This window comes from Parasteatoda tepidariorum, chromosome 5, assembly GCF_982258835.1.
Source record: "Parasteatoda tepidariorum strain Cologne lab strain chromosome 5, Ptep-v5.0, whole genome shotgun sequence".
Classification (NCBI taxonomy): Eukaryota; Metazoa; Arthropoda; class Arachnida; order Araneae; family Theridiidae; genus Parasteatoda; species Parasteatoda tepidariorum.
In genome coordinates this window covers 32,764,306-32,788,038 of record NC_141759.1, presented here as the reverse complement: position 1 = coordinate 32,788,038, position 23,733 = coordinate 32,764,306, and the positions used below count along the sequence as shown (strand labels likewise).

Genomic DNA, 23,733 nt, shown 5'->3' with positions numbered 1-23,733 from the left:
AAGATAATTATTATCAGATACTGAGTACACGTACTTTAACTTCTATCGTTTTTTTTATTTTCTGTTCCCGGCATAAATATTTGAAGAAAGTTTCGAATTCATATTTTTATAAAAAAATACATTGTAGAAAAATTATTCATCCAACTTTGAATTTTTATGATTAACTATTTTCCAGGAGCAGATTATTTTGATTGACTGATCTCAACTGTGTCCTAATAAAGCGAGAAACGAATTGTAAAAGAATAATCTAAAATGCACTGAATTTAAATTATTTCATAATTTTAATATTTTTCTTCTTTTTTATTTAGGCTTAAAAAGTCATTCATAATTTCATTTTTTGTATACACTTACTGTTTCATACGTTTTAATCGTCTGAACAAAATAATTAAAAATTTGTTATCAAAAATAAGCTTTTTTCATCTTTCTGGTTCTTATATCTTTTACATGTTTTTTTTAAAACTTTCTTGCGTTCTTTATATAATTGCTGTTTATAAAATCAACGTTAACAAAGTTTTGCACTTTTTTTTCTAAAGAAGCTTAAATGTTTTTCTAGATGTAGTATTCTCTTTGACTTAAATTGTTTATGAAATTGTTAAACATTTAAAATATTATCTAAGTAGGTCGATTTGTTTAAAAAATCTTTTTTCATAAATATGAATCACTTGATGGATTATTTAATTTCTTTATAAATTTTCTATCCATGAAAACTGTATTTTTAGTTTTTAACTTCATGCAGCTAAATGTTCATTATTAGAAAACTAACTGATCTATAAAATAAAGTCTCATATTTCTACGTGACACAAAACTCTAACTCTACAAAAACTATAGACTATATTACTATATAAAATTCTACTAAATAAATTATAAAAAAAATGAAGTTAATGTTTAAAATAGCATCTTTTTCTTCTATTTGACTTACATGACAATATTCCAAAATGTTTATGTTGTTGAATTAAAAAATATATTTTGCTTTTCCTTTTTTATTGTTTTATTTCTTTTACTTTATTTTAAGTTATTATACCTAATGTATAGCATTGTATCTACTCATATTCTCAAACTGAGAACGAAAGAAGTATCTTAAAATTTTATGCAGTTAAAATTTTTTTCTATAGGTACTAAAAGATAAAGCCAGAAAAATATTAATAAAAAATAAGCAAAAATATAGAACACTTGTACTCACTGTTTTTTTCCTTCTGTGCTTAAAATAAACTTAATTTAAGAAATTCAATTTAAGTGTGCTATTTATTAATTTATGTTTTGAAATTTAAGTGATTTTAAAAACAGAATTTTTTTTCTAAGATTGTTAGTTTCTAAGCTCTGATTTAATTATTAAATTTGTGAGGCATTTTTACAAAATAAAGATGATATAGGATTTTTGAAATTTTTAATAAATATTTTCCTTGAGAATATTTCTTTTAGTACCCTTGTGACAGGAAAAAAGCAGTGAAAATTTTTTTTCATCAATTGTGATTTTGACAATTTCATTAGTTTTTCTATTTGTGATTATTTAAAAAATAAGTGATAGTTTTGTGTGACCTACTACCTAAGAGGATTTTTCCAAGTTTGTACATGTTCAAGTCAATTACTATTGCAAAGATGCTAACGGAGCGCTTACTTAAATGTATATATATTTTCTTAAAAGTGTGGTGCATTTTCAACAGTGGTTATCTCTTTTGAGGTGTCCTCATCTGTGAAGTTTATTTTAGTTTCTAGTGTGCCACTGTGCAGTTATCATCAATCAGAGTACCAATGAGAAAATTTTCCCCACAGCAGCGTTTCCATCTTGTTAAGTTTTCATCTAGAATTTTATTACATAAATCAATTTGAGTTGTATAATAGAAAATTTTTTTTTATAAAAAAATCTGGAAATTTGGAAATTTTGTACTAATTTTTTTCTAAATATTTTAGTGATAACAATGGCTGATATACCATCATATACACCAGTTAACGATTTGCAATTTCTTCATCAAGATTTTGTAACTGTGCATAGTGTATCGACACATGTAGTAACTTGTGGAAGATGGTTAGATGAAGAATTGCCTGACAATGATCCAGGTCGTTTTCTCATTGTGTTTATACCAGGTAAGTAAGAAAGATTTAAAATATTTATCCTGACAGTAAAAATCATAGTATTTGAAACCTTTTTTTTTTTTTTTTTTGTAATTTTTAAAATTATTTTTTGAGCAGTGTTTATAAATTTCTTCATCAAATTTGAGATACAAAATTTTGATTACTTGATGCTTATAATTTAATTTTAATATAATTACAAATGTTTATAAGTATGTCTTGACTTGGTGAAAATGTTTATAAGGAAAAGTTTAAATTTATTTACCCATTTTCTGAAGTAACAAAATAGATAATTTGTTATTAAAATTGAGACAGATATGTTAAATGGATATATTTTGATATTTTATCTAATTATATACACATCCTGTAACCTAAAATTTGATCTAACATATTAAAAAATTATTTATATTTTAATAACCGTGCAATTACATGAACTTTATCAATTATAATATGTTTGTTTAATGTAATACGCATTATTCATTCACTGAATTTCATTAATTCACTTCATTAAATTTTTCAAGAAAAGTTTCACTGATGCTAGTTTTTAAATGCTGGCTAGTATCCTATGTCAATTAGAGAGTTTTTTTCTTCCTTTTTTTTTAAATTTTTTTTTTAGTCAATTGGAATTTTTTTAAAGTGAATTGAAACAGCAATGTAACTATCAACCATTTGTATTATTAGATGATAAATTTAATAAATTTTTTTTTTATTTGTTGTCAAATAAGCATTGTGCTTTAAAAATATACAATTTCTTCTTTTGCGTAATTGTAAAATTTAGTTGACATGCAATTTAGCATATAATTGTAATACTGAATAGGTCCTTGAAAAATGCGATTTTAGGTCCTTGAAAGTTATAGAAAAGTCCTTGAATTTTTTATTTAAAATTGAGTGGGAACCCTGTAAAAGGAATTTTTATTTAAAAGAAAATAAAGACACATCGGTGATGCTATGTGTTGAGATGTCACTTAGAAAGAACAATTTTGGTTGATAAATTTTTAAAGAACAAACATGAAAGTGGTAGAAAGAAATGTTGAAAATTTATTTTTAATATTTAAAATTAATTTAATTTTAAATACACTAAAATTAATCAAGCTTTTGAGTCAATATTTAGTAAATAAGATTTGTAATTTTTTTCCATAATTAAATGAATGCTGTCTGCATAACTTTATATTTTGTAAAATTTAAGTATGCTATTATTTGTTTTTCGCATTAAAAGAATGCTAGTAACAGTAAGTACTATTGTACTAAATAACTTCTTTACTGAACAAAACCAAATTGGGTAGGCAATTTTGGAATGTCACTATTACTTTAAATAAAATGACAAATTAAAAGTAACCTGTGTATCGGTTGTGAAAGAATTATGAAATTATCAATTAATTGTATAGATTTTAAGATTTTATGTTAATTTGCTTTTTCAAAAGTCAGTTATAATTTTTTTCCAATTTTTATTACATTAGCAGTATTTCTTATTTCCAGATTCCTAGTACTAAAACAACAAATATGTAAGTTTATTTTATAGTCACACAATATTATATTATTTTTAATAATTTGCTATAGAAGCATTCTTTAATATAACTACTCTGTGAAAAAACTACTCTGCAAATATAACTACCCTGCACATAATGTTATGACTTCATTATCTGACACATATGAACTTTATTCTTAATAGTATAAACAAATTTTTTACTAATATTAAGTGTTCGCAAAAATGTTTCTATTTATTTTTAATTTTAGGTAACCCTGGTGCTCTTGAATACTACATTGAATTTATTAAAGCTCTGTATGAAGGAGTACAACGTGCTATTCCCATTTGGGGTATATCACATGCTGGACATGTTAGTGCTCCACCCAGTTGTGCAGTTCCCAAACTTCAAGGTAGTATTATAAAAAGATTTTTAGTTTTATTTTTGAAAAATACATGTTATAGATTAATCTATTCAATGTAAATCATTTTAAAATTGTTTCGGAATTAGGGTCTACATAATACATACATAAGAGACTGATTTGATATTTTTAAATTTTTTTATTGTATTTGAAAGCAAAATTTATATAGTTCATTTTCATTTTAATTTATTTTTGCTTACATAATAATAGTGTTTTTTTCTTTTTGTTTTACTAATTTTTTTAACAAATGAATGATGAATAAGGTTTTGCTTAGCGATGGTTAATTTAAATTATTACCTAATTGGGATTTAAATGTTAACAAAGATAAAATTCACTCTTAAAATGGATTGCCGTAGTTTAGAACAAGTTCAATTCAGCCTAATGTAAATATTATGGAAGATATTCAAATCCATAAACATAATTGCTTAGAGGTAGTATTTAAAGGAGATTTTCTCGGCTACCATTGGCAACTAAAATGACTATTATGAAGATGAGACTACTAAAGTGACCGATTTCACTAAAATAACTGGTTTGCATTCAGTTGAAAAGAAATCTGCAAATTTTTTTTAATCAGTTTGTTACAAAAAAATAAATCAAGATTTTTGTTTTCCTGGTACAGTCAAGAATCGATTCCTCTTAGTTATATCCATGTGTGAGATCATAAACAAATGAGATTTTTTTTTTTTTTTACTTTATTTGATCAATGCAATTACAATGGAATGTTTCATGGCTATGAAGTGAGGCTATATTTGTCAATAATTACAAGAAAGAACAATCCTCAGTTCTGTTGTGATTTTGACAGAAGCTTCTTAGTGTCAAGAGTCTAAAATTAAATTTGAAATGTTAAAAAAGTATTGTTTGGTTTGTTTAGGATTTTTTCCCTTGGTTTAGTTTCTAAAAATGTTTAGATCATACGAATGTTCTGAGCCCGCTATTTTTTATTAGGAAGCAAAATTTTCAAAATTGTGTTTAAAAATAATAAATCAATGATTATGGTATTTAAAATTTGGTTATTTTAATGATTACCCGTAAAACTTTATCCATCAACTAAAACATATTAATTGTCTTAAGTTTCATGGTATTTTTATTCTTGTAATTTCCTTTTACCCTAATTTGTCTAATATTTTATTCATGGAATTGTGTTATTTAATTTTGAAAACGTATTAGATCTTCTTTGTGCTGCAACAAAATTGCTATTTTATTATTTGTATTAATTTCGTGAAATTTTTTTTTAAAAGTTTATTTAACTGACATACTTTCCTGGGCTATAACTTTCTACGTTTTTTGGAAATTTTTTTTCTAGTTCTAAATAAGTTTGTGTTTTAATGTATGATTATTTGTTTATTAAATTTGATTTAAAGTTATTTTCCTTACCATTACATATAAATGATTTTAAAATTCATTAGAACTTCCACTTTATTCCAGCTTTCATGTGGTGAGGTTTTAAAAATGTTAACAGAACTTTCAAAAATTCTGAAAGATTTAGCTTTTAATTGTCAAACTATCTATAAAATATTTTGCAATAAGTGTAGTAGTTTGCAATTTTACTATTCACCCACAACCTATATATACTTTATTAGATTGGCACTTTTCGGCAAACCTCTGAATTTCTGATTTATTAATTTTTGTATCACTGTTATAATTTTCTTTGAATATCTCTCATTAATTCTTTCTTCTTCCTACTAATGGCCAGAGTGCATCACTAGGCTATCCTTTTCCATCCATAATGTGATGGTCAGCATTAATATTGCATTTATTTTATTATAATTTAAGCAATCAAAAGAAAAGTAAATAAACCACATTTTTCACATATTTAAATGTTTATTAATCAAAAATAGTGTTAGTAAATTATTCAAATTTCTCATATAGATAAATAAATAAAAACAGATTTGAAATATTTACTTGATGGTACAAGAAAGAATCTGTTAGATGTTGATAAAAAATGTTTATTTAAAAAAAAATAAAATTGTTTAAAAAGTGGGGTGAGATGAGTAACAAATAATTAATATTTTTGAAACAGTTTTTAAATGATAAGTGTGAAAATGAATATAAAATATAATCAAATTGTTTAGATGATGCTATACTGTGGGGGAAACTTATCATTGCAAATTCTGTTTCATCCTCATATGTAATTTAAAATTTAAAGAACAGAAAAAGTTAGTTCAAGCAAGCCTAGAGCAAGCAATGAAGTTTTAATTACTGAAAAAAGAATGTGAAAATATCAAATTGCAAACAAATTATAATGTAATCCTAATTTATCTTCCCCTAATTTCTTTTTATTTTGATACTTTAAAAATTTCTTTTCAGTATTTGAAACTTCATGGCTTTCTCTAGACTTTTTGTCATTTAAATTTTAAATTATTTATGTTGGCGAAAGAGAATTTGTAATGTAAAGTTTCTCGTGTGGTATAGCATCCTCTTAACTAGTGACTCAGAATTTTCTGCGACTCTTGGGGGTAACATAAGTATTAAAAATTTAAGATTTGTAACCTTTATTAGTTTTTAAGTACACTGCAGCTATTTTTCCTTTAATTCATTGCAATTTATAATTTGTGACAAAATTCTAATTCAACATTTATTTATTACTTTTGCATTGGCTTATTAAACAGTGTATTTTTAAAGCATAGAGTTAAGTATTACAATTAAAAACTGTTTATGAAGCGCAGCATATAACATATCATGCAAAATTTTCCCTCGTGTACGTGTGTTCTTCATTTTATTTGTATAGATTTTTAAACATCTAAATAACACATCTATACAGCTTCAACAGATGGAGTTCAAGGCCGTATATTTAAAATTATAGTATTATTATAAATATTTTATGATGTGTAAATGTCTAAAAAGAAACGTTATATATTTTTTTTTTGTACGAGGGAAAGTCCCATATCTTGAAAGTTCTCGAGACTTCCGCAATAATAAATATAATTATTGCAAAATAAATACATTTTTCCAGATAAAAGGTCTTTGAGGTAAACAAATATCAAAATATTCTTATTCAATTAAAAAAAAACATACCAGGATAATTAACATCAATATCTTTCTGCAAAATTTTCTTATAGATTGAATGTTATTTGAAAAATTAAAAAATGTTTAGTATGATTGCATATGTATGTATAAGAAATAATTAAAAGTGAGCTGATAATTTGTTCTTTATCTGTCACGAATAAAAATGCATTTTCTTTTCTTTCTTTTTTTTTATTCATAATGATGTGAAGAATTAGCAGATCTCATAACATATGTGCCTTGAAAAAGTTGTCTTAGGCTTATTTTTTCTTTATAGGAAATGAAAGTTTATATTCTTTAGAAGGACAAATTCATCATAAAATGGCATTTATTAACACATATGTTCCACGTGATCGCAAGCTTATACTTATTGGTCATTCCATTGGTTGTTACATTGTACTTGAGCTATTAAAAAGGTTACCCCATTTACAGGTATATTTTAAAAAACAATTCTTCTCCAGATGCTACTTGTTTTTGATTATTGTTTAATTTTATGTAATTTTTCAAGTTTATTATTTTTACTGTCTTTTTGTAATTTTCTGTAAATCAAAGCTTTTGAAGATATATTTGATCTAGTTGAGATTTATGACTATTTTAACTTGGATGTTAAAGAAATTAAATTTTAAAATTTATCAAAGGTCTTAGTTTAACCATACTTTAGATAACTTCTAATGCTTTGAAATAATGTTTTAGTTCATTGTTTTCATTAGAAAAAATATTAACGTAATAGAGCATCTCATTGAAATCTTTCATTTCATGTTTATTTTTATTGAAATATAATGTTACAAATGTCCTTTAAATAATAGCAATATCAATTTTTAAATAAATCTAGTCTTCAAGTTAAAAATGTGTAAATTTTTTTTTAAAAAACACTTATGTAGTTATATACTTACTTTAAGTGAGAGGTAGTTGAAACAATTCAGTTTGGAGACTGTTATGTAAGTACATTTTGTGAAACAGTGTATTTTCTGTGTATTTTTCTCAAATCACCCTTACTAACTTTTGAATAAATTATTCAATTTTATTTTGTTAATTGTCATATCATACAGGAAAAAGGATTGTTATTATGATATGTATAACAGCTAAATGTAGCATATATGGAACATGCTTATTTTGATTTGAAAACATTTTTCCTGAAGAAATCTAACTTACCCTGTCCCCACAAATTAAGATTAAAAGCGATAGATATGTCAAAAGTATTTTAATGATGGCCTATTTAAATGAATTTAAATAGTTTTTGAATTAAAAATTTTTTTTTTCTCTGGAAGTTATGAGCCTTTAGCTCAAAGTCATTGCTGCAGTAAAATGAGGATTTTGAGGAAATATATATATTTTTTCAATTAGTTTTTATAGATCAAAAAGTTATCATGTTTCCTTTTTTTCAAAACCTAAGTATAGTTTTCTCTACCATTTGATCTGTAAAAACTGACTTGCTTATTAAATTAAAAAAAAAAAAAAAAAAAAAATGAAAAGTTTAAAAAATAAATTTTTTGCTAATTTTGTGAATTAATTACTAGCAGTGCTTAAATATTTGTTTTATTTTATTCAATCTTTTATCACCTCTTAACCACCTACTTACTATAGAAATGTTCTGTGTCCTGAAATTGAAAAATTGACTTATGCGGAAAAAAAATTCTAAAGTAAAAATTTTATATATTTGGCATTTTTGTATAATAATCTACTTATATTGCAAAAACTTTTTTTTCAAAAATAAATTTTTTTAAAATCAATTTTCTGAAATTCTATTTTAGCATTCGTAATGGAAAGATAACAATTGTCGAGCCATTTTTCTTAAAATCTCATGAAACACTATGTTTTTTTTTAATCTAATGGCAGTTCTTGCATTACAGAATTTTCACAAAATTAAAAAGTGGTAGTAAGGTTGTTGTAAATTCGTTGCATCGAAAGAAAATAATTATAAAAAAGTACATTAGTTTATCATTATTTGAATTTACTTTTTTGCAATAACTTAAAAATAAAATCAGAATAAAAGTAAAAAGTGTTTATTTCACAATGACCATTACACTGCACTTTTAGATATAGAACGCTTTTTTCTTGCCCCCTAACAAGTGCAATATAACTAGAGTCTATTGTATATATACAATATTTTGTGACAATGCTTTTTTAACAATTTAAAATTTAAGTTCTTACATAAAATATATTTTTAAGGTAAATCGCTGCTTCTTATTGTTTCCTACAATTGAGAGAATGTCTACTAGTCCACAAGGTCAATGGGTCTGGCCAGTGCTGACTTACCTTCGTCTTCCAGCTATCATAAGTGTGCATGCTTTAAGTTGCTTGAGTCCACAAATGCAGTCTCGAATCTTAGAGTGGTATTTTAAAGATCGTAATGTTCCAGAATGTGTGACAAATGCAAGTCTTAATCTTTTCCAGCCTGATTGCGCGAAACTCTGCATGTACATGGCTCGGGATGAACTTGAGAATGTTACCACCTTAGATGTTGACAACATAAGAGAAAACTTACCTCGCATTACATTTTATTACGGATCAAATGACAACTGGTGTCCTCATTCTTATTACCAAGACATTAGGGAGCTTTTCCCTGAGGGTGATATAAGGCTGTGTAAAAACAAGTTTGAGCATGCTTTTGTTTTAGAGAACAGTAAAGAAATGGGAGCTTTAGTTTCTGGCTGGATTTTGGAGGAAATACTTGGGACTTCTAAAGATGTTCATAAAAACTCACTTTTAGTTTAATGTATATGATTTTTATGTTAATGACAGCTTTAATCCAGTTTTCAAAGATTTCATTTTTATTGTTGAAGATATTGTTGCAGTAGCACAATTGTATGGTAATGCAAAGTTAGATTTATCTTATTGTGTTAAAATTTCTTTTTGTCGATTTTATATTTTATGCATGTGTACTCGGAAAGCATAGAACTATATATAAAGTGTATTATTAAACCTGTTACTCTGAATGTTAAAATAAAAAAATATTAAAATTTGTTAAAATAATAATTTGATCTCCTATTTTCTATGCATGTAATCTATGGCTATAAATGTATTTTCTTTTATTTTAAATGTTAGCTTTGTACTTGGACAAACATGTCTCCTTGGAAATGAAATTTATATCTTTTTGTATTACTTCTCTGACCAGTGAAATCCGGGGATATTTATTTATGCCATTGATAATCACCATCTATATTTCAAAATTACTTTAGTTTAAAAATAAATCAATCAAAACCATTGCTATAATCAAAACAGTTGAAAAAAATTGTTTCTCAGGTAAACAAAATATTATTTTATTGGATTATTCCTTTAAAATAATAAAGTAGATCATGCTGATAATATGAGGTAAGGTGCATTGAGATATACAAAACTTATCCTTGATTTTACAAAGTCTTATTTTTGCACTGTGTAAGTGTTATAAAAATGAATATAGTTACAATCTTCTAAGTATGGAAACTAAGTGAATAAATAATTTTAAATTTCTCTTTCTTTTCTTTTTCAATTTCAGTTAAGTCTGTCTGTTATGTAAATGTGGTGACATGCATAGTAATGAAGTTATAGGAATGCCTCTTTCTCCTTAGCTATGCTAATAAAAAATGTTTAGAAAAAGTTATTATTAAACTCAATACTTAAATCACAATAAACATTCTTAATGTTTTGAATGTTTAATGTTTTATTGTTTTTTTTCAAGTGAAGGTTTTTTTAAAAAATGATCTATACAATTTGTTCTTATACCCATTAAAGTTAAAAAATTTTCTGAATCTTTTAACAAACTTATTAGTGAACAAAACATGCATAATTTTTTGATTGATTATTGCTAGGATAGTAAGTATAAAACGTATTAGCTATTAAATGTCTATTAAAATCATCAGAACTATATTTCTATCTCTTAACTTCTGGTTACCTACAAGCTAGGAATTCTTACTTCTAAAAATACATATGCTGGATTGTACCAAAGTATGTATTCTAAAAAAATAGATATTGATTTTTTCAATTAGATTGGATAAAACATAATTAAATATAGTGTCTATTCATCAATGTAAAAACCATTTGTTTGTATAGTGAGATTGTTTATGTGCTGCTTTTTTTAATATTAAATATTTATTCTATATAACTATATGTTGTTAATGTAATAAAGGTATGTTTAATTTTCAACAAAACTTTTCCTCGTAATTTGACCAAATATATTGTAAATGTCGCAATATTTTATTGAGCATAAATGAGCTACACTAATGCACATAAATACCCACACATGAAAAACGCACATGATGTATCTGCTTATGTTTGTTTGTGTTCTTTGTTATGTGTTTAAAATCTGTCTATGAACATAAAATGTGTACATGAATTATATTCTTATGTGGTTTCTTATCAGCGTTTATATTTAAAATATCTTCTTTAGTATTATAATACAACACTGTGTTATTTATTTTTTATTACCTGTTTAGGTAACAGTAAGTATAGAAATTTAACAGAGTAACAGAGAAATTTGATATAATCACTGGAAAACTGAAATCACTGTTTAGATAGAATTATAAAGTAAAATAAAATGCTGTTTAACATCACTACTAGTGTAAAATATGTCGGCAAGTTTTGGTACATGAAGCACATTTTTTTAATTAAAACATGGCAAATATAATAATATAACAATAATTTGTTGACTACTAATGAGTATTTTCCTCTCTTCTTTTTACTTATAAATATATTTTAACTTTTATATATATTTTAAGTTAAGTCAACTTGGAATCGATCATCGATATATAAACTGTTATTGTTTATCAGGCAGCTTGCATAATAAACTTTTTATTGTCTTGAATTTTGTGCAAAATTATAAAGTTAAAAAAAAAGAAAAGGAATAATATTAATTATACAAGTAATTGTAAAATATACACTAAATGGTTTTATATATTTTTGCATCAATATGTTATTTTAAATACAAAATAGTCTGATTTTACGCTTTTTTTCTAAAATATAAATTTGGATTTTTTAATAGTTTTCATTTCAAGGAATCCGCCCAAGTATTAACGCCATTTTCCAAATAGTTTCACCTATGACTGCACTATTTTATTCTATTTACAACATTAAAGTGTAATTTAACTTGAATTTGTTCTGTTATTTGTTAATGATTATTGCTTATTGATACCAAACCAAAGAATAATTTATATCGCAGAATTATAGTACTGTATTTGTTTATTAAATCCTAATTGTTTATGTTGCACTGAACAAACTAGTCTATGCAATTTATTCTTCTTATTTTCTATGTTTTTAAAATTTTTTTTTGCTTGTTAACTCTTATGTCGACCAAATTTTTACCTAATTTAATGATCAAATAGCTAAGAATCTTCAACATTTGACAAATATTCTGTAACAAATGTTAAATTTTTTAAAAAAATTAGTCAAATGACTGAGATATGGAAAAGCTAAAGATATCTATTTGCAGAAAAGTTCTGAACAGCAATAAATATAAATAGTTACCATGGTTACCATTATATAATAAAAGGTTACCATTTGTTGACACAAGGCTTAAAGTCAAATGTGTTTGGCATTATTGATGCTAACTTGGAGAACGATCTTAAGCGTTTTGATACGTTGCCGAATTTACATACTAAAATTATTGCTGTTTGAGTTTGATTCTTCATGGTGTTATGATTGTATTTATTATTGATAACTAGTACCAATGTTTGCTAAAAAAATTGTTGCTTAATTAAGAAATATAAATATGTATAATAATATAAATACGTTAATTTACTGGCATTACAAATTATTTATAGTTTCAATTAGCCTTGTAATTTATGAATTGTTTAGAAAATACATTATCTGAATTTACATTACTATTGGGCTGCGCCCCCTGCTCGCTAACGCCCGAAAATTGCTACGCAATCTTATATGGTTTGCTTCGCTCGCTACTAACTTAGGTACATTGCAAATGCACAAAATTCTAAGAATTGAAAACAATCATTCAAATCCATATAAAAACTTTTTTTAAAAGAAATTACATCTTTTTAATAAATACTAAGTCATTAACATAAATTTGAATTCAAATAAATGACATGTAATTCGTTAAACCTATTAGAAATGTGCTATAGTATAATTCGTAATGTAAATAAAAAATCGTCAAATAAATTCGTAATATATAAATTCGTGAAAAAAAGCGCTTTTGACAAAATACTAAAATAGAGATCTATCGACAAAGACTACTCCCTTCTGCCTAGCTTAATAGTATGAGATTGCCGCAGCTGATGCTCTCTGGTTATTTCAGTTTCTGTTTTTAAAAGCGCTATATGTTGAGCCACCTCAGCCAGATTTGGCATGTGACATTTTTAGCGGCAATCATTGGTCGATTCGCTGTGTAAGAGAAATAGTAACATAAACAAAACAAAGTAAACGTTGCCACTGGCGGAAAAGAAATACAATCAAAATTTGGGAGCCACGTAAGAGAATTATATATATTAAATTACTCTCTTTATTTACTGTCCTTGAGTGAAATTTTAGCAAAATATAAGATTATTTATATAACTAGACTCAAAAGTACTGACAGGTAATTAATCTCTTATTAAATGCATATCATTTTGATAATTATAACATGTGGCCAATATTGCAAAGTTTTCAAACATTTAACAGTTTAAAAAAAAAAGTAGACATAAGAATTGTTGATTTAATAATTCTTAAAATGTGTTATTATTTACAGGCATATGATTTTTATTTATGTGAGTATTTTAGAATTATGATCAATATTAGATTGAAATATTACAAAGATTGAAATATTATCAAATATTTTTGGTTAATTTTAAAATATTGACTATTTGAGAATTATTTTTAAATGTATTCATTTGCTTTATTTTAAGACTATATTTATATTTGTTTCTGTAGTAGTTTGTGCATAATTTATATAAACTGTTGCTAATTTAATTACATGACGACTTAACACATAATTTTTTTTAACATTTTAATATAAGATTGTTCATCATATAAAAATTTCTTTGCTTATTTTTATGTGCAATTCTTATTTAAAAGGCATTTTTCAAAATCTATTGCTGTTTTAGAACTAGGCAATTGTTAAATGTGAAAGTTTTTATATTAATTCTGACTGGCAATGTAAATATAAGCAATATTATAGATAGGCTGAAAGTGCTATTTAGCATAACTATGTCAATCCTTTTTAAGATTTTGATATATATTTATTAAATTTTTTAATGGTGGTATGATGTAAGTCTGTATATTGTTTTTCTAAAATAATTTTATAAAAGTTATATTTGACCTCTTTAAGTAGCTTTTCAAATGTATTGTGTCATATGAAATAGTATAATTGTTATTTGAATTTTGAGCCTATATGAGTAACTTATTGCTATCTTGATTTTATGTTAAATATTTCAAAAAGATAAGCTTGGAAGTTTTTTTCTTTATAAAAATGGTAGATTTATTTCCTATTTAGTTCCTATGTTATTTAGTTTTCCTATTGTTATTTACACACAAGCTTTTCAATCCAGTTTTTTGCTATAACAATTTATTGCTTTGTGATATTTACACTAAACTTTGTATGTGTTATAAACATGTGTGCTGAAAAATGTTTAAAAATAAAATTGTGTGAAACAATTTGATATTTTATTTCAAAATATTTCTAAGTAGAAAAAATGTAGAGAAAGTTGTGTAATATTTTGGGGTTTGAAAGGTTTAAAATCTACAATGGTTGCTAAATAAAAGTGGCAGATTACCTACAAGAGGAGTAACTAACTGTAGTAGACGATTTTAAGTTTATATACAGTACATTTTTTAAGTGCACAAATAAAAGTTCTAGTTCTAGAACTTTTTTAAAACTTTGTAATTAGGTTATTATTTTTATTTTTAATTTTGAATCTAGAAGAGTTCTTCAAAAATCTAACATTTTTTTTTTTAATTAGAAGTAATACAGCAAACAAAGGCTAATCAACAGAAAATATATTCTTGAAAATTTAGATGAAATTTTCAACATTTCTTATTTCAATTTCCAAAAATTTTCTTCTCGACTTCATGTATTTTCCTTAATCCTGTAGTAAGTGGTTCAACCCACTTTCTATAATATTATTAATAAGTCGTCATATCAACCATTGCTTTAGGCTACAGAAAGAATTTAATAATGGAGAGAGAATTCTCACTATTAAATTTTCCATTTAATGCAAAGTTACATCTGAGACTTCTTTTAACCAGATGTTTTATTTGTTTTGCTTACACATACGATGCCAACTTATAATTCGGCATGATGTATTATAATTACTTTAATATAATAATTTTTTTTCACCTAGTATATCTTAGCTCAATCTGTACCGTGGAACTGGATGTATGCATGTGCCTCCAAGAAAAATTTTAGGCAATATTAATGTGTAGCAGTTCAATTAAAAAAAATGAATAAAATGCTATTTTTAAAATAATCTAGTGATATACAAACTAAAAGGTGCCTTAAAATTAATGCACAATATAAATTTTGTACCATTAATTCAATAAAATGCTGTCTGCTGACAGTTTATGATTATTAAAAATGAATTTATTTAAGTTTTTATTGTTGAGCAGATTGATTCTGTAATTTCCTGTTTTCGTGATCAAAATTAGTCCCTCTCTGATTTTAAAAATGTAATTTTCTTTCTTTTTTGTTTAAACCTTGAAGTAGGATATTCAGCAAAATCTATGCATAATAGTTGAGCAGGCAATTATGAGCCAGTATTAGGTCATTCATACAATAGGCTACTTAATAAATCAATAAAAAGTCAGAATTTTTAATTTAAATTTTTTTAAATTCAAAATTACTTGTATTTTGGGACACTGTGTAAATAGTGCAAAAAAAAAAAAAAAAAAGTCCAGAATAATTTTTTTTTAGATTTTCATATACAGGACTCAAACTTAATGGTTCATGGTGGTAAGCTCAAATATGTAAAATAATATTCTGACAGTGAAAATCTGCAATTTCAAAAATTTTTTTTAAATTTAAATTCTTATTTGAACTTTAGCTTTCCAAAACCTTTTAAATTTCTGATCTACAATTCTTATAATGAGTTGAAAAAATATATGTATGTATTAGTTTTGTTGTATGTTGACAGATGACCAAACTCCCAAAAATGATTCTAAAATGTTTTTTGTTATGCTTTAAGTATTTTTATTGAATAAATTATATTTTTAAGACAAAATTTATTTTCAGAAATTACTTTTTGAAATAATTCGTTTTACAATAATTTAGAGATTTTCTAAAGGATGTTAATTTGGAGAAAAAATTCTCTACGCTAACACACGTTACAAAAAAAGTTTATTATAGAATTTTTTATAATGTTGCGATGTTTTGAACTTTAAGCTGAAGTCTGAATTTTTTATTTTTACCACATTTTAAGTAAGATTATTAAAGTTTTTTTTTAAAAAATTCAATATTATACAATATATTTAGTTCTATTTCATTATCTTTCTGAAATTTTGATTAAGATTGCAGTTCAAAACACAGAGAAAAAAATGTTTTGAAGTACAATACATTACAATTTGTTGTACAGTTGTTACTGACATGAAAAGTTTTGTAGCTTTGAGCTCAAATTTGCCCATTTTTGAAAAATATTTTATTTTTAACCTTTAAATTTGAAATTTTAGGACCCCTGCTTCCATAAAATAAAAATGTAAGCCTTTTTAAAAAAATACCTTAATTAAATTAGCCTTAGTCTGATACTTTAATTAAATTAGCACAGATTATATTTCAAGATACGAAATCAGACAACAATGTACTTAACCCTGAATAAACATATACCTTTTTTTATACCCCCAATACATAGGAAGTTTCCCCAATCTGAGAAACATGGTCCCATTAATTTGCTTAAAAGAGCAGTATGAAGTTTAAACCCTTTTAATGTTAATTATTCTTACATATTTCGCTATATCTGCAGAACATTTTAAGCAAATTGAAAAATTTTTGTACACAATTATAAAATTTTGTTTTAAATCATTTTAAAGGATGCAACTCTGAGATGAAATAGAAAAAAAAATGATAGAATACTCCCTGGGAAATCGAATTTTTAAATATATGACTTTTTTAAAATTTAATTTCACAGTTTATACTGAATTCATACAAATTTTGTATTTAGCCGTAGAGAATTACATTCGTTAAAATATGAAAAACTTACCTTGCAATTTAAAATTTATTTATTATTATATATAATAATCATAAAAAAAAATTGCTCTCTACCTGGAATTATCTTTAGAAAACTAAATTTTATTATTTTTTGCAAAATTTTTCATTCCATTTTTCGAAATATGTAAAATTAAGGGGTCTAAATTTTTGACTACTTACCCCACTTAACTATTGATACTATATTTCCCAGGATTGTGGCTACTCCATACATTCTGGGCGTCAGAGATCGCAATTCGTTGAGAAAAAGTTATGCTTATTCTGAGAAATTATGTACTTGTGTCTGATATTTAACTTAAAATATAGTCTGCACTAGCTAATTAGCATATTTGAGGTCCCCCCTTGAACTATAAAAAGTTAGTCCTAGTACATGAAAATCTGATCATTAAATTAAAAATCATTCAGGGCGATTTTTATGGCGGTGCACTGTACGGTTAACATGCAATGCCTTAAACTGTGCAATATTATAATTTTAAATTGATTTAGAAAACTTAAGTAGCTCTTAGTTTTCTACATTAGTTTATAGGCTAGTTCAAACTGTAGGTTTAGTTGTTTGAAAATTTCCTTTCTAAACACTACTTAAAATGAAATTTAAAGTAGTTTTTAGAAAATTGGGTTCATGTCATTTGGCTTAAGGTTCAGTGAAAGTTAGGGCTAACACCTAGAAGGTCAATGATTAAATACTACAGAAAAAACACCTAGAAGGTCAATGATTAAAAACTACAGAAAAAAAAAGAGACAAAACTCATTGATTACAATAATTTTTTTTTATTTAAAAAACAGCGAATAATTAAGATTTTTTCTTTCCAGATTTTGGAGTCCATGCTTTAACTAGATTCATGGCTGTCATGATAGACAAGGAATGTATAAGGAATGTAACAGTAATAAAAACAGATGTGATCAACACAATTGGAACTCCATAAAACTTTTCTACTTTTACACTTCCAGTATCAGACACCACAAACATTTTGAAATCGCTGGAATGATATATAATGCCAAAAACTAATGGCGAAATACCAGTAACAAAAGTACCGATAGCATAAATTTGCATTATAGTGGGATAATTTTTTCTGGTGGCATAAAGCGCAAATGGTATGAAAACAGCGCTACTGAGCCAGACAAGCTCCCACAAAGCTGGAGCAGGTAAACTTACATTTACATACTGTTTCAAGGAAATCTCGAAGAACTGCAAAATCTTGGGAGCTGACTTCAGAAGAATAAAGATTAAGCAAAGGAAATGGAAACCAATGGCTATTTTCAGCTTCCTTTTGTTGCTTGAGCTGTAAGAGAGAAATAAAAAAAATTAGTTGCCAAAAAAGATTAGTTAACAATAAGTTTAGAATTCTTCATTTTTTACCAGGTCAGATAGTACAGAACCAAGATAATCGGGAACTTACAATAAATTGCTGATATGGGTGGGGAACTGAGTGCAATCAGGGGCGGATTAAGCGTATGCGGGACTCTTAGATAAATTTTTTTCTTGTATATATTTTTTTTATTCAAATATAAAAGTATTTATATATCTTTTCATTTAAGAAAGCATATTTAAAATGAAAATAAATAATAATAAATTAAATTTTACTTTATTTTATTAAATTAGAACTAAAAAATAATCATAACATTTTGAAAAATCATTGTTTTTCTTAATTTATTTTCAAAAAGTCCATTTTAAGGGGGCCCCAGGACATGGCCTAGTTTGGCCTAATGGGTAATCTGGCCCCGAGTGCAATCAACAATATTCTATAACCAGAACGGTAATTACTTTAAAATTTAAATATAATATTACCATTTATATGATTTAGTGGTATTGTATTAAATTCTAAAAGGTTATGATCCATAAATTGGTTTAATGAAATTAATATCATGGCATAAAAAAGTGTAAAGGTAGCCATGTTTTGAGTGTTATCTTTAATTTAATTTTTCAGATCTTAAGATAAAAGGGTTAATTAACTGAGTAGCAAATAATGCAAGTATTATTGTAAACAGCCCGGGGATAGGATATGTCAAAATTGCGCAAACGAGGTCCAGGGGAAATTAAGACAACCTAGAGAAAAATTTTGGTCTGCAATAATTTTAACTTAGTGCTCAAAAAGAAAAATTATGTTTTCTGCTGAGTTAAATATAACCAAAATAACTTTATATGTTTAGTTGTTTATTTATTTGTTAGAATTTTTTAAGTTTAGGAGTATGACCTTAAATTTAGTTTTTGCAGCATTTGAATATACTTTGATTACTATAATATTTAACACACATGCTAAATTATTCAAGAGTTGTGAAAAATAAAATTAAACTTTTTTCTTAGTTAATGAAAATATTATCTTCGAACTTCAATATTCTATACGAACTTCAATTTCTAAAAATATTTTGAAAAAGTTGCTATAACTAAAACAAGGACCATAATTTTGGAGGAAATCTCAACCGAAAATTTTTTATAGTCCAGCTAAGCAGCTAGTGCATTTGTGTTATTATGTAATTAGATAGAGCAGGTACCAATATATAAATCTTCTTGTACGCAGGCATTTTATTTAGGCGGAATTTTAAAAAAAAAAAAAAAATCATCAACTTTTAACATATTAAACACATTAAATTAAAGTACCATATACTTGTCTTTATATTCGTTAATTTTAAAAGCTAAAGTACCTTTAACAAATTTAAAAAAAGAATGTCTTGGTTATATTACACAGTAGTCTATGATATTTAAATAAAAGAATGTAGTAGAACAGAAATAAATTTTTATTTAAGAAATCAATAAAACGTTAATAAAGATTTAAAAAAATTATCAAACATTGTTTGATAATTCTCATAAAAAAGGATATAAGCAAAGAATTTATTTAATGCACCATTGATAAGAACATAAAATATCAAATTAAATAGACAATTTGGAAACCAAAAGTACCTGATTACATAACATTAACTTCAAGGAGGTATAAGAAAACTTTGCTAAAACAATTTAATCATTTAACTATTTAATCAAAAAGTATGTAACTATTATATATTATACAACTATAACTATTTTATCATAATCAACATTTCAATTATTACAAAACACATTTATTTACAGCAAATTTTTGTGAAACAAGATAGATTATAAGCAACGTTTCATGCATATTAACCTTATTTGATAATGGGATGCTACTTTTTCACGATGTCCAAAATCACCACCGTCAGTTCCTTTTGCTCTAGGACCACCTTTGGAAGACATCTTTAATTTCTGAGAATTGTAGGAATTATCACATGTAATGAAATTTCATATAATCAGACAATTTGTAAATTTACACACCGTTCAAATAAAAATGAAACACCGTGGCGGAAATCGCGTCGTCTGGTACAAAAGTCGAGTTGAGCTGCATTTAGTTCAGATTTTTTTTTAATGGGAATTAAGTAAATGTCGTATGGCAGCAAATTTCGTTTGTTTATTTTCCTAAACGAGAGGTGGTTGTCGTCTGCAATGAAATTTGAATTTTTCGTTATTTCATAATTATTACAGCATTTCCCCTTTGTTTTAATTTTAATTTCTGGAAAATGACATGAAGTGTGGTTCATAATAGATTTTTGAAATGGATAGTAAGCCTCTCATTACCTGTAAGTTTAAATTTTGGATTCATAATCATTCTCAGTGTATAAAATAACTCCTGAAATGTACCGAAAATTTTTCTCCGATTCGCATAAAAGTAAATTCTAATTTTGTTACGACGATTGTGCTACCATGCATAAATTTTTATGTAAAAAGCGTTCTTGTTTTTGATTGTAATTTGTAGTTGATTATGTAATCCCAATCCAATTTCAAGGTAAAATAATATTTTAAGAAACATTGGTGCTTCTTAATTTCCATTTGTTACAGAACTTGTTTTCTTTTGGTGATTTCATTTAGATGTCTTTTAAGAAGTATGAACTACCGAACATTATTTCATTTTATGTTTTTTAATAAAAACCAACTTTCTAATTTTTGACGTATACCTTTAATTGTGAACAAAAACATGTTAAGTCTTTTTAAAAGCTTTATGTTAGAGAAAAAAAGAATGCTGAAAGGATTGAGACAATTAGGATAAAACCCATAATCTTTGGAGTTCTTACCTGTTAAATAGTTTCAAATTTCTAACCAATGAGTTATTTTTTAAAGAGTAGTGCATTTTCACATTTTCAATGACAATGTTTTTCTCTCCTTATTTTTAATGACAAAGGGTTAAGAGTATAACAATAACAGAACACAAAGAAATAGGAAAACAGTAACGCTAAGAATAATTTCATCATTAGACATCTTTTCGACTTCCAATATGTCTCAGTGATCGACGTTCAAAGAAGCTATGAAAAGTGTGGTGACCATTCATTTGGAAAAGGCCACCACAGAAGGAACAATGTCGTTCACAAACCAGGCCAATGCTATGTTGTGTGGCTGACAGTTATGCTCGGTGAAAAAATCAAGACTACTTCGCTGTCTAGGGGATATTTCCGTATCGTGATCTGTCGTACCAATTACAATTGCCAAGGTGCCCAATAGATTTTAGGCTTGCAGATTTCTTTAAAAAAAAAAAAAAAAAAAAAAAAAAGCACGAAGATGTTTGCCTGGGGGTGGCTATGAGTTATACCTTTCGAGTTGGTCCCTTTTTGTGATGTTTTTTTTATAGTTTTTCGCGGGCGGCTGCCCGGAAGTTTCAAAGATTTGCCAATTATTCTGCCACATATCACAATATGGAAATCCCCCCCCCCAGTCTAATAAGGTGTTTGGCTTAAGACTTCTTTTCATAATTGGTTTTAATATTGAAAAATTGGCCAGGCTATTATTGTTTGGTGGTTAATTTGTCGGCAATCATCATTTTCAATAAATCAACAGTGACTGAAAATCCACTATAAGGAAATCCACTTATAAGAATTAACACATTTTTACTTAAATGATGTAATTTATGGTAGAGTTTAATTTTAGTATATTCCATCATCATCAAACCTCAAAAAAGGGTGTAAAACTTCATTTTAAATAGAATTTTAAACTGAAATGATATAATTAAAATAATTATAACAAATTAGTAGACTAAAAAAATAATATAAGAAATGTACATATCGTGAATGAACTTATTTACAAAATTCCATAAAATACACACTTTACTTATAGCTGTTGCTGACACCCAGGGGCTTTTTTTTCTAATTAAAAAGTTCTAATTGCAGAAATAATTACCATTGCTAAACTTATTTAATTATTTTCTGCCAAATTGTTAAATAAAATTTAAAAAAAAGTTGAGTAAAAGTATAGTTATTGATTAATTATAGTTATTATTGATTATAGTTATGAATATAATTTCGAAGTTGCAAATGAACTTAATATATCTCATAAATAATATTTTTCATTATTTTTAACAGGTGCTGGTGACGAGAGGTTATTTGTAAGCTTAAAAAAAAGTTTGGTAGAAAATTTACCTAAAGAATCAGTAGAATGGAAAAGGTTTATTTATTATTATTATTATTATTTTCTATATGAACTGAAAATGTGTAAATTTTTTTTACTTGTTATTTAAATGCTTACCATGTATAACATCATGGATATTTATGAGGAACCACATTGTTTATTGTTACTGAAATTGAAAATATAACTTTAAAAGCTTGTACCTGTACTACAAATTTAATCCAGATTTTCATCAAAATTCTGTTTCGCTACATTTATTTTATCCAGTAGGCAGATTTTTAAGGGGTATGAAACTAAATTACACAGAATTTTTTAAAATTTCACATATAAGGGAAAAAAAAATCTTAATTCTGCTTGATGCATGAAAAAAACATTAATTATTTTTAACTCTTTCTTGTTTTTAAATTTAAGGAATTCAAATTGATGATAGCTTGTGATAATTTTCTTTATTTGTCTCATGCATTGAGTGAGAGTATCTTAGAGATTTTTAAATATTGACAAAGAAATATACTTACTGTTCTCCCCACCAACAATGCCAGTGATATTATCTAAGAGGTGAAACACATTAAACGAAAAATTTAAACTCATTGTCATTCAATAAGTCTGCATTTATAGATTGTCTATAGTGATTTGGTTACGTGTATATTTCATCAAAAAGTAGATTTTCAGAGCCCTTTCAATCATAAATGGTTATATTTCTTCAATCCAACGTGTATATTTACAAAATTTATGTAGTTTGCCCTTTTTAGATAGTTCACTTTAAAGGATATATTTTGAATAAAACTGTTTTAAATAATGTTTATATTAAAAATAATTTTTCAATTATTCATATTTTAATCTTTAAGTTTGTCTCATAAAGTAAGCATATTGTGACATTGAAATGCAGTGTGTTTTGAACTTAGGCAAAACTTATCTGAAATTGCTGTTCAGTCTCTTATTTTGTTCTCCCTGGTTATTATCCTTTTATGATTTTGCATTTCTTTAAAAATATGTTACTTTTTTGCAATCAAAGTATGAAATTGATTTTAACAAGTTTTAAGATAAAAACTTTAAAATAATAAGTCAAAATTGAAAAGTGTTAAAAGCAGCTAAAACCAAAATTGTCTTATGTAAATGTAAACAATTCTATTAAAAAGTTAGAAATCGAAAACAAGCAAAACAAAATTTTAAATATATGCATGCTAGCAAAAACAACACTTCATCAGAGGAGACACTGTCTGCTAACACACAGGAGTTTTTCTGTAGTCAGTAGTTAAACCAAAAGCTGACTGTGCCCAGAGGTGCCACT

The 23,733-nt window shown here is 25.8% G+C and overlaps 3 protein-coding genes across 6 annotated transcripts in view; 2 read left to right on the top strand and 1 right to left on the bottom strand.

The window, feature by feature from the left end:
• Positions 1-5: 5 nt before the first annotated feature.
• On the top strand, positions 6-14,511 carry sturkopf (lipid droplet associated hydrolase sturkopf). 3 transcript variants are annotated; one of them, XM_087163611.1, is made up of 5 exons: positions 6-24; positions 1,909-2,082; positions 3,802-3,942; positions 7,232-7,386; positions 9,124-14,511. In XM_087163611.1, coding segments are annotated over exons 1-5 (1,017 nt in total). In that variant the 5' UTR covers positions 6-23; the 3' UTR covers positions 9,670-14,511. The 3 variants fall into 3 exon arrangements, with proteins under 3 accessions (XP_087019737.1, XP_042908724.1, XP_042908723.1); XM_043052790.3 differs by lacking the exon at positions 6-24 and adding an exon at positions 41-254; XM_043052789.3 differs by lacking the exon at positions 6-24 and adding an exon at positions 42-234.
• A 3,291-nt stretch (positions 14,512-17,802) lies between these two features.
• LOC107440946 (protein jagunal) lies at positions 17,803-20,398 on the bottom strand. Its single transcript, XM_016054041.2, has 2 exons — positions 20,164-20,398; positions 17,803-18,330 (listed from the first exon to the last, which is right to left on the bottom strand). The coding sequence occupies exons 1-2, from the start codon at positions 20,250-20,252 to the stop codon at positions 17,841-17,843; spliced, it is 579 nt and encodes a 192-aa protein (XP_015909527.1). The 5' UTR covers positions 20,253-20,398; the 3' UTR covers positions 17,803-17,840.
• A 55-nt stretch (positions 20,399-20,453) lies between these two features.
• The window catches only part of SIDL (SIDL trafficking protein particle complex subunit 10), a 34,947-nt gene continuing 31,667 nt past the window's right edge, over positions 20,454-23,733 (top strand). For both annotated transcript variants that reach the window (XM_016054040.4, XM_071185663.2), the window contains exons 1-2: positions 20,454-20,632; positions 22,403-22,484. In XM_016054040.4, coding sequence (XP_015909526.2) covers positions 20,608-20,632; positions 22,403-22,484 — 107 coding nt within the window. In that variant the 5' untranslated portion in view covers positions 20,454-20,607. The remainder of the gene's footprint in view (positions 20,633-22,402; positions 22,485-23,733) is intronic.